Consider the following 12,500-nt stretch of genomic DNA (forward strand, 5'->3'; position numbering starts at 1 on the left):
TCTCTCTCTCTCTCTCTCTCTCTCTCAAAATACGTACACATATGCATACATACAAAAACACGCTAAATTCTTCTGTTAAAACAGGTTACGTCTCAAGTATAAAAGGCCAGATAAAGGCACTCCGGTTTAAAGTTAATGACTAGATTACTACTTGATAAGGGTGGAAGTTATCCACCGGAATATAGTCCTCAGCTTGAAACCAGAGTGCTTTTAATGGGCGTTTTATACTTGAGACGCATTTATTTAGTATATATATGTATATATATATATATATATATATATATAATATATAGGAATGAATAACTTGATCACGAAGTATATAAAACGTGATGCTATGTATAAATAAAGGTTTTTTTTTGGCAAAAAAACACCTTTATATATATATATATATATATATATATATATATATATTATATATATATTGTGTGTGTGTGCGTTTGTGTGTGTGTGTGTGTGTGCGTTTGTGTGTGTGTGTGTGAAGCGTAAGTACCCTCTACCAGTGAAGCAAAGTGGTAGCTCGATATCTCAACCCCCTCGAGATTTTTTAATTATCACCCGGTTCAAGGAACCATTCGCCTCATTCTTTAAACTTCATAGATAACATTTTTCATTCATATATTTATTTATTTGTCCATTTCGCCCTCGATTTCTGTACCCGTATGACTTTATTCCTTAAATGTGACCTCCCCCATATCTAACTGTAGAGGGTTGGGTCGTAGAATTCTCCTTTGGTCAGTTGTAACCTTTTCCAGTTTCCTGGAAATTTGATCGAGTGCCGTCACAAGGTTGTTTGTTGATTCTGAGACGCAGCAGAAAACACAAGTAACACACAGTAGGGAAATGGAGAAACTGTAAGATATTGTTTCACTTGCTATTCTTAGATTCAAGTTGTAGTATAATTGTTAGAGTTAGCTTTCGTTTGGTTTTTATCCCAAGGGGTGCACTATTTTTTTTTTTTTTTTTTTTTTTTTTTTTTTTTTTTTGCCAGTGCAGCGGACAGAGTACTTATATATAAAGGAACTTTGTCCTCCTGCACTGTTCCGTTCTGTGAGAAATGTGCGTTTTCGTTGTTGTGGAAGTGTGTGTGTGTATGTGTGTTTGGTGTTTTCACGTTGCATGGAACCAGTGGTTATTTATTCAGCAACGGGACCAACGGCTTTACGTGACTTCCGAACCACGTCGAGAGTGAACTTCTTTCACCAGATATACACATCTCTCACTCCTCAATGAAATGCCCGAGAATCGAACTCGTGTCCACCGAGGTGGCAAGCCAACCACTGAGGCGCTGTTTGTGTGAACTGATACCTTTCACATTCGTATGTTACAGATACGTTTCTCTTAAAACCGTCATCTTCATTTAAAAACTAAAACTTTTACAACCGTTGTCATTGAAGAACCTAACTGAATATCTCTCAAACCACCGATGTCAAGAATTGTGAATAAACTCTACGGCATTCCACAGCCATGATTAAATTTGAATTTATACCACTTTTATTAGTAAAAAAAATCAGTGGTTCTCAACCGGGAGAAAAATTAAAAATTCTTTAATTATATTCATTATTCTTTTAACCAGAGTGAGAAACTAATATTCCGACTTTATGAAAAAAATGCAACAGTACTGTATTATAAAGTTAGTTTCCTTTAGTCTACTACTCTAGAATATAGATTCGTTGGGCTGACCATATTTAGTCATGATTGACCTCCCTCCTTATCCCTCGAAACCCCTTCTCTTTCTCTTTTTGTTTTTTTTTTTTACCTTCCTTTAAATCTGGGCGGGAATTTTACTCATAGATACAACGTGGGCGTGGAGGGAAGGACCATCCCTGAGGCTAGGGCCGGGGTAGGGAACCATCCCTAGGAGGGGCGTCCGAGGACATCCCTGAGGGGCGTAGGGCCGTGGCAATGAAAAGGTTAAGGACCACTGCATAAAATCATCTAGAAGCCTTCATGAGAATCAGTAAATACGATTGTTATTAAAGAAAGAACAATGTAATAATTTGTAATAATTCTGAATATGTATTATAAAGCAAAGCTCTGTTATAATTACAAAATAAGCGGGGATAAGAGGCAGATATCTTGTCTCGCTCTTGAGCTGTCTAGAGCAGCAATCTGCCGTAGTAATTTCTCCTTGTCCTCCTCCTCCTCCTCGAGTATTAAGTGGCTTTCGGGAAGAGTTAGTTCCTAAAGTGCTTTCTCTCTCTCTCTCTCTCTCTCCTCTCTCTCTCTCTCTCTCTCTCTCTCATCTCTCTCTCTCTCTCTCTCTAAATGAATAAATAAATAAATAAAACTATATATATATGATATATATATATTATATATATATATATATATATATATATATATATGTGTGTGTGTGTGTGTGTGTGTTGTGTGTGGTGTGTATGTGTGTGTATAATTAACGAGGGGTGACCGCCGAGAAAAGGCATTAAACTAAAGACTGTCACATTTGCACTACACCTGCTGAGTCATGGATGAAATTCATGTGTACAAAACTTCCCATACATGAATTGCTCCATACACATGTACTGGATACTCATCAATGGTTCCCATCTACTCACACTGGGCCACTCACCTCTGTCACCCAGAGGGGGCACCTTCCTTTTTTAGGACTTTTTTTTTTTTTTTTTTTTTTTTTTTTTTTTTGTTTTTTTTTTTTTTTTTTTTTTTTGGCGGATTCAAATTTCTTGGAATGTATATTTTATTTTTATTCGGAACTGGAATATAAAATGTAGACCAAAGACCAAGCACTGGGTGCTGTGTGGTCATTCAGCGTTGAAAATAATGTTGAAAAAATTGTTAGGAGAGGGTTGAGGAAAGTGAGATGGAAGAAAGAGCATATGAATGGAGGTACAGTAAAAGAAATGAAAGCGATTTCAGCTAGTGGCCGAAGGGACGCTGCAAAGAATCTCAAACAATGCCTACAGTGTACCGCGTGAGGTACACTGACGGCACTACCCCCTTACGAGGTCTATTTTTTAAAAAAAATTTTCGTTTGTTCTATATTTATTTTCCTATGTATTTTACTTCTGTTCTTTTCTTCTCTTCTTGTCTTATTTTCTCTCTTGTTTTCTGATTTGCTTCTTAAAAGGGGTTTCTATGTAAATCGCCCTTTCGTTTAGTCATCTGAATAAAGCAGATACAAATTCAGTTAGGTATGATTTATGAATATATGTATATTTTTGTAGTCATTATTTGTTCTCATTTTCTCCATACACATTAATTCTTTTTCTTTTCATGCTCAGTTTTCTTACTTATCCTTTTCCTTCCTTTACGTTTTCAAACAACTTTTACTCTTATGGCATAGACGAACGCCTGATGAGTTTTCTGTCACGAGAGAGAGAGAGAGAGAGAGAGAGGAGAGAGAGAGAGAGAGAGAGAGAGAGAGAGAGAGAATTAATGCATCACAGAATTTAAATGTATAGTGTAGAAAGGATAAATATGAGAGAGAGAGAGAGAAAATTAGAATTAATACATAATTTAAATCGACAGTACGATAAGGATAGATAAAAGTGTGGCTGTATGTGTGTGTGTCAGAGAGAGAGAGAGAGAGATATAAGATATGAGATATTATATGCATTATTTAAATATACAGTGTAAAAAGGATAAATAAAAAATGTGAGAGAGAGAGAGAGAGCGCAATGTATTTTTCTCTCAAATTCTTTACCCACGTTGCTCAAGTCTAGAAATGAATACTACAGCCCTGTTTAGTTTTCAGTCGCAATTATGTAAGAGGAATTGTACAAATCTCGTATCTATTTATAAGACTTTTATTATAAAGCGGTAAAGCTCCAGCATTGTACCGGGTTCCCGGCATAGAGAAAAAATCTATTGGTACTAGACTTTCCTGGAGCCTGGCCAAATTGTTTCTCTCTCTCTCTCTCTCTCCTTCTCTCTCCTCCTCTCTCTCTCTATCTCTCTCTCTTTCCTCCCTCCTCTCTCTCTTGTAATTGATGTCTTTAGGTAATATTATGTATTTTCAGTATATATATATATATATATATATGATATATATATGTATATATATATAATATATATATATATATATATATATATATATATATAACATGTGTGTATGAGAGAGAGAGAGAGAGAGAGAGAGAGAGAGAGAGAGAGAGAGAGAGAGAAAACAATTAACCAGCAAAAGAATCACCAGATTTTGTCTTGTCGTTTTCCACTGCGATAAGAGTGTGTGTTTCTGATCGTAATGTAGTGGATTCTGGTTTATTTCCCTCCATGTCTCCCATCTGTCTGTGAACTTGTCTGTACTTATTACAGATTGATTGTCTTTATTTATTTATTCATTTATTTATTTATTTATTTATTTTTACGTTGGAGGATTTCATATTGCGGAAGAGCGCTTAGCGATAAAACAAAGGTGTAACGAATTGTAACGAATTGATTTCTTGCAGTTTATTTTCTCGACAAACGAAAGCGTACGCAATGAATAACACATGGAAGGGAAAGTTGCGGGTACGATGTAAGGTAATTATGCAGGGAACCAAAGGCCAGATGGCATGAATGTGTATTGTGTGCGTGCATGTACGCGCGGAACACGTTGTCTTTGTAGTTCCCGTTGGATTATTTGAGGCCACGTTGATCTTGTGTAATTCGGTTGAGAGTCGAAGCTACGGTTTAAGTCATTCCATTCCATGAATAAATTGACTGATTTGTCCAAGAGGACAAATCTGGCGTTGTAGCTACGATGGTCATCGACGCCCAAAACATAGTCAGGTACATCAAAAGATACGCACGTTTGTCATTTCAAGAACATTACGTTTATACTTATAATCATGGCGATTCATAACTGATTAGTATCTCTTTAATTATATACGTGGCCTTTGGTTGTAAGTTGAACTTCGTGAAATTTAGATTAGAAAAAACTATAATTTTGTATTTAAACGAATACAGATAGTGTGTGTGTACGTATGTAAGTACATATTTGTTCGACAATAACAAACAATAACTTTGGAATATGCAAAACGCAAATACTTTCTCTGTCCTAAATTGAGACACTAATCAGGTCTATTCTTGTTTCCCAAGAATATGCATTCTGCCTTCTTGTTTGAAACATTTCTGTTGTTTGATTGAGAAAAAAAATATTGCTTAAACTGTTGTATGCTTAATCTAGATGATAATCACTTCAGCCTACATGACCCACAAAAAGAAAAAAAAACCCATTGCGTTAGGTGTATAAATGTTCTTGGTCAGAGGCCTGTTCCCGTTTTCTTTAACTAATTCGTGGTAATTACTATAACTTGTATGAGGAGGTGTGTAACCTTTGTCATCAGTGTATGTAACTTCGTAACATAATAACTTTCATAGTGAAAGGTATTTCTGTCGTTATGTGCTTAATAACATACATTAGGATACTTTAATGTTTGTCAGGTGGCTTAATAGTAATGATGAATGTGGCTTTTAGTTTTTACTAACGGTGCATCGCTTAGGGAAATTGTTTTGGCTGCGATTGTAATACGTTCTTGTGAGGGAAGGGATGGGGAGGGAAGTGCTACTATAAAGATAATATTCTCTCTCTCTCTCTCTCTCTCTCTATCTCTCTCTCTACTCTCTTCTCTCTCTCTCTCTCTCTCTCTCTCTCTCTCTCTCTCAGCTGAAGTCCTTTGTAGTTTCGTTAAAATCATGAAAACTGCGTTCAGTATTCATTCCATAGAGTATTCTACTGTAATTTTTTTTTTTTTTTTTTTTAATTTTTTTTTTTTTTTTTTTTTTTTTGCTTACTCTTGGAGTAAGGCTACAAACTACTTTGTTGTTGTTGTGGTTATGGCGGGCGGGGGCTGGGGGGGGGGGGGGGGGAGAGTAGAAAAGGGTCTGTGGAGGAGCCTAAAAATGTCTGAAAAAGGTGTTTCGCGTTGAGTTAAAGATACAGGAATTTTATGATTGGATATTTATGATTTATTTACTAGAATGAAAGGGTAAAAAAATAAATATTGTGCATGTTAAACAGTACAGAGAAATTGTTTGTAATAAATTATAGCGTATTTGTTTTAATTTTCGTTGGTGGAACAAGGATGTATTTGACCATAGATATATTAGCATGTTGTAATTTGGGCTAAGTTAGGAATATAATGTTTACAACTTATGCGTGAGGGGGAAATCTTGCAAGTGTCCTAAGTAAGCTGAAGGTCGGATCACGCCTTGCTATCCTTGCAAAGGCAACCAACAAAGCCCCTCTTGTAGTTTAATTTAGCAGAAGAATGATAGATATTTTGATTACAGGTACTGTGGTTTTTCTTATTTTTTCTTTTTGAAACGTTTTGGACGTTGTGTACGTCTCTTGTTTGTTGTTTTTAATTCTTGTAGTTAGATGTGACCCCTGTTTGGGATCTCACTTCGTTTATACAACTGACTCACCCCCACATTCCCATCCCCCCAAAAAAAATTTCTTCATGATACCTGATGGTGATGAAGGTTTTCATGCAAGATAGAGAAAATATAAAGTGAATCATAATAGAGTACCAACAACATTCGTTACTAAGGAAAGATCCTACAATTATTATTATTTATTATTATTATTATTATTATTATTATATCTTGGTTTTATGCTATCTGCATATAATAATAATAATAATCAATTAATATAAATAATTAATAATAAATAATAAATAAAATTATTAATTAATAATTAAATAAATAATTAATTAATAATAATTAATAATAATCATAATAATAATAATAATAATAATAATAATGATAATAATATAATAATAATAATAATAATAATAATAATAATAATAATAATAATAATAATAATAATAATAAAAATAATAATAATAATAATAATAATAATAATAATAATAATAATAATAATAATTGAAAAGAAACCCACAAATTCAATTTGTAACTTGTTTACTTCTAAGTATTTACATTTAGTTTTACTCCACACTCGAGTACTTTCAGGCCCTTCTGTGGCCCATTCTCAAGAGATGTTGGGATGTTAGCATGGGTCAAGGCCCAGCAGTCTGCTGGGCCTTGACCCAGGCTAACATCCCAAACATCTCTTGAGAATGGGCCACAGAAGGGCCTGGAAAAGTACTCGAGTGTGGAGTAAAAGTAAAACTAAATGTAAATACTTAGAAGTAAACAAGTTACAAATTGAATTTGTGGGTTTCTTTTCAATCTTCAGAAGAAAACTGAAAGAAGTTTTTGTTTGGTTAATAATAATAATAATAATAATAATAATAATAATAATAAGGGCTCTTACAAAGGACAGTCACGTTCTGATTTAGAGGAGAAAAATTATCCCGCATGTGTAGTTTTTGAAGTATTTTATCATAAGAAGAATAAAAAAAATTCTGTATAAGCATAATGTATTTCAGAAAACTACTCAAGAAGGGTCTTTTTGTCCACTAGTAATACAGTAATAATGGTAATTTTATCAAGTTTCATTATATCATGAGCTGTGTATCGAATGCTAGTAACCATAATATTTTTCTGATAAGGAATAATAAAATTATGCAAATGATGGTATATATTAACAAAAACTTATGGAAGCAATAGTAAAGGAAAATCTGATGTGTTGAATTCAATATTTACAGTTTGAAAGAACTTAAGAGAATAAGTATTAATCAGTCAGAGACTCACATACTCAAAAGCCTCGAGTGAGTGACCTCCAGGAGCACCGGGGTAGATGATGGGGGAGTTGACCCCCGAAATGAGGGGAGGTGGGGGACTGGGAGAGGAGGAGGAGGAGGAGGAGGATGAAGGAGGAGGAGAAGAGAAACAGGGAAGAGGCGAAAGGCAACGCCTCTTGGGATCTAATATCGGATTGACGACCAAGTCGGGGAAACGAGTCACGATAGCCGTGTTCGACGTCGATGCTCCCGACGGCCCGAGGATCACCGTCCCGGGAGGAGAAGGGACGAGTGACGAGGATCAAGACGAGGACGACGACGAAGGCATCGTCATCACTTGTAAGCTGAGGGGGAGGGGGGGAATCTTTTGGGCCATGTGTGTGTGTGTACTATAGGCGTGTGTGTGTGTGTGACTAAGTTTGTACAGAAGGGGTGAAACTTCTTGAAGCACTCTTGTAAACTCTTAAGATTTGCGGATGACCATTGTCACATTTTATTTTTGTTTATTTATTCATTTTTCAACCACATAGGGACAGCTTGTTCATTTTTTTAACCACATAAGAGACAGTGTTCGTTTTTTTCAACCATATAGACAATGTGTTCGTTTTTTTCAAGCACATAGAGAGAGCCTTATTGTTTTTTCAACCACATAGAGACAATGTGTTCGATTTTTCAACCACAGAGTCAACGTGTTTGTTTTTTCAACCACATAGAGACAATGTGTTCGTTTTTTCAACCAGAGTGAACGTATTCGTTTTGTCAACCACATAGAGACAATATATTCGTTTTTTCAACCACAAAGAAACAATATTTTTTATTTGTTTTTTTTCAAACCACATAGAGACAATGTTCAAGTTTTTTCAACCACAAAGAGACAATTAATATTTGTTTTTCAACCACAGAGAAACAATTGTTTCATTTTTCAACCACAGGTTCAAATGTTTGTTTCGGCTTGTCCAACCACAATTTTTAGGAGAACAATGGTGGTTTAAGTTTTTTCACAAGTTGAACCCAAAATAATTCCCATTTTTGTTCAACCAACATAAGGAGGACAATTTGCTCCGTTTTTTCAACCAAACCATAGAAGGCAAATGTGTTCATTTTTTCAACCACAGAGTCAACGTGTTCGGTTTTCCAACCACATAGAGACAATGTGTTCGTTTTTTCAACCAGAGTGAACGTATTCATTTTGTCAACCACATAGAGACAATTTGCTCATTTTTTCAACCACATAGAGGCAATGTGTTCATTTTTTCAACCACAGAGTCAACGTGTTCGTTTTTTCAACCACATAGAGACAATGTGTTCGTTTTTTCAACCAGAGTGAACGTATTCATTTTGTCAACCACATAGAGACAATTTGCTCGTTTTTTCAACCACATAGAGGCAATGTGTTCATTTTTTCAACCACAGAGTCAACGTGTTCGTTTTTTCAACCACATAGAGACAATGTGTTCATTTTTGAAACAGAGTGAAAACGTATTCATTTTGTCAACCACATAGAGGCAATGTGTTAATTTTTTCAACCACAGAGTCAACGTGTTTGTTTTTCAACCATACATAGAGACAATGTGTTTCGTTTTTCAACAAGATGACGTATTCATTTTGTCAACCCCACTAGAGACAATTTGCTTCGTTTTTTCAACCACATAGAGACAATGTGTTCATTTTTTCAACCACAGAGTCAACGTGTTCGTTTTTTCAACCACATAGAGACAATGTGTTTCATTTTTTTCACAAAAAGAGAACGTAAAAAAAAAAAATCATTTTGTCACCACATAGATTGCAATTTGTTTCAATTTTTTTTTCAAAAGACCACAGATTAATCGTGTTTTTTTTTTTTCAACCACATAGAGACAATGTGTTTGTTTTTTCAACCAGAGTGAACTTATTCATTTTGTCAACCACAAAGAGACAATATATTCGTTTTTTCAACCACATAGAGACAATGTGTTCGTTTTTTCAACCAGAGTGAACGTATTCATTTTGTCAACCACAAAGAGACAATATATTAGTTTTTTCAACCACAAAGAGACAATATATTCGTTTTTTCAACCACATAGAGACAATGTGTTCATTTTTTCAACCACAGAAGTCAACCATGTTGCGTTTTTTCAACACATAGAGTTTCAATCAACCAGAGTGAAACGTTTCATTTTGTCAACCACATAGAGACAATTTGCTAACGTTTTTTTCAAAACCACATAGAAACCAATTGCTCTTTTTTCAACCCCAAAGCAATTTTTTTGTTTTTTCTTTTTTCAACCACAGAGTCAACGTGTTCGTTTTTTCAACCACATAGAGACAATGTGTTCGTTTTTTCAACCAGAGTGAACGTATTCGTTTTGTCAACCACATAGAGACAATATATTCGTTTTTTCAACCACATAGAGAAAATTTGCTCGTTTGTTCAACCACACAGAGACAACGTGTTAGTTTTTTCAACCACGTAGAGACAGCTTGTTCGGTTTTTCAACCACATAGAGATAGCGTGTTCATTTTTTCAACCACATAGATACAGTGTGTTCATTTTACAACCATATAGAAACAATGTGCCTTATTGTGTGTTCGTTATAGTTTCATCATGGAATGGACAAACAGGATACGACTTAGTTCTTTTTCAATGAACAGCAATTGACTTAGATTTTTTTCCAGTTGTGAAATAATGCGGAGGAACCAATATGAAAGTTACATCAACTTATTAATTTATGTATCTCAAGGTGGGGGGTAAGTTTGTTTGCTTGTCTCTCAAAGGTACTGTCAAGTGTTATAGATGCTACGTGAAAACATTTCTCTGTGCTCATTCCAGATGGAATCACAAATTAAAGAGTCAATATGAAGAACAAGTTCCATTATCATCTATGTCTTCATTTTGTATTACAGCGTTGGATTAATTTTCTTGCTTTTCCCATTTTTAGTATCGAGATACTTGTAATTGAAGGCGCCAACCAGTTAGTTACCATGTAACTTCAGTATACGTTTCAGAATCAAATTTAGACTTTCTCAGAATGTAATGATAAAAATGAAACATTTATTGTCCAAAGTATAATCAGCAGTGAACATCAAGTTTTGGATATAAATCTATCAGTGGAATTTTGTCAGAAACGTCAAAAATTAATCCAGTTGTAAAGTTTTTGAAAAATCGGAAGTTTATGGACAGCATCTAAATAAAAAGTATAAATAAAACAAATTCTTTGGACCAGCCCTGTGGGAGCTGATCATCAGCTCAGTGGTCTCGTAAAACTATTTTATATAACAATAATAATGAGCATTGTTTTCCAGTCAATACCCTTGGGCGAGGAACCATCCGACGGAGAGCCTCTACACGGAGCCGAAGATGCCAGCCCACCACCACCACCGCCACCCTCGTCCATACCAGCAGGAGAGGGTCAGACACATATCTCGAAGTCCTGCCAGATCTGACACAGGGTAAGTGCAGAGACGAGTTAACAGGAAAGGTCACAATTACCTCAGTCTGTCAGTAAAGAGAGAGAGAAAGAGACGGAGGTTGGTTTGTCTGTCTAGAGGATACCTCGAGTTGATTGTAGGTTTTTTCAAACATTTTACAAAAATGTAGGGCCAAGTGACCAGTAGCAAATGATTATACTGCTATCTATAGTAGAGACCGGTATCAGAATACAAAATCTTTACCCAATTTTGCAAAATAATGAGGATAAAAAGAATGATCAGTAACTGAAGGTTGATTTTGTATTGTCCTTATTGGTTGATTAGCTAAAAGACCTTTTGGAGGTGGACTGTGGTCTCTGAACAACACTTCTGTCAATGCTTGTTATCAGCATATTCTGTAATAATCAAGTCTTAACAAATGTTTGATTCTAACAAGCTTTGGAATTCTTTTTTGCTCTCACTTTCCCCGTGGTCTATGATGTCTTATTTCTTCCTTCTGGATCTGAGCTAGATAATTCTTCCAGCTGCATTTCAATTAAAATTATATATTTCAAGTAATATATAATAATACTTCTGCCGTTGATATCACTGAGAAGCGTGTGGTAACTATACTGTTGTTCGTAACCAAAATTATTTTTCAAAGAAAAAATATTACTTTAGAAGAAACACATGAATGGTGGCTGTAAATTGCATAAAGTAGTAGGCATATGTTACGATTATAGGAAGAAATCACAGATCTTTTAAAAATCATTTATCAAAAATAAAATAAGTCCATGTATATTAGCTTGGTAATCAAGAATTAATACATGAAGGAGTCCAAATAGTTATGCTTCATTTATGTGTCTGGATGCTCAACTTTGTCACTACAGTCTTCAAATTTTCTGTGGACAGTATATGTATTTCTTGAATTATTGAATCCCCTCCCCATCTCTCTCTCTCTCTCTCTCTCTCTCTCTCTCTATTCTTCTTGCTCTCTCTTCTCTCTCTGCCTCTCTCTCTCTCTCGTCTCTCTCTCTCTCCACTCTGCTCTCTCTCTCTCTCTCTCTCTCTCTCTCTCTCTCATTTGGGGGCTGTTGTTCCCACCTTAGTCTCTTCACATCAACTTTTGAAAGTGAGATACTTTACTAAGAGTAAAATAAACACATCTTTCTTCATTTTTATTGAAACTTCATTTGTGTGAGGAATTTTTAGCATCACTATGTCTGCCCTGGTATTTAAATTGCCACTTTCATGGTGCACTTTCCTTTACAAATTGCATCTCATTGCAGGGGTTGATGAGGAGGAAACATGGGAAAAACTCCAGCAGATCCGTGCCCATGCTGTGCCGATGGAGGAAAAGCGCAAGCTCAAACGACAATTGCAGTCTGCCCCAACATTGCGCACAAGAGGCCTGGCAGCATTCAAATTATCCAGAAGAAAATTTACAATGCAGGTAATGTGATTTGCAGCATTTCTGACTTGCAATTTGTTGAACATGTATAATGTTTTCAGATATGCACTAGC

At 35.4% G+C, this 12,500-nt stretch overlaps 1 protein-coding gene across 5 annotated transcripts in view; it reads left to right on the forward strand.

The window, feature by feature from the left end:
- Positions 1-12,500, forward strand: part of LOC135214977 (transmembrane channel-like protein 7) — a 112,569-nt gene that overhangs the window by 77,319 nt on the left and 22,750 nt on the right. For 3 of the 5 annotated variants that reach the window (XR_010314536.1, XM_064249492.1, XM_064249483.1), the window contains 2 exons: positions 10,872-11,018; positions 12,266-12,429. Coding sequence is in view for 4 of the 5 variants with exons in the window: in XM_064249492.1 (XP_064105562.1) it covers positions 10,872-11,018; positions 12,266-12,429 (311 nt within the window). In the remaining variant the exon portion in view is untranslated. Of the gene's footprint in view, positions 1-7,485; positions 7,929-10,871; positions 11,019-12,265; positions 12,430-12,500 lie in introns of those variants that run through there. The other 2 variants (XM_064249501.1, XM_064249511.1) reach the window with 2 other exon arrangements.

The sequence above is a fragment of the Macrobrachium nipponense genome, chromosome 19 (assembly GCF_015104395.2).
Source record: "Macrobrachium nipponense isolate FS-2020 chromosome 19, ASM1510439v2, whole genome shotgun sequence".
NCBI classification, from domain to species: Eukaryota; Metazoa; Arthropoda; class Malacostraca; order Decapoda; family Palaemonidae; genus Macrobrachium; species Macrobrachium nipponense.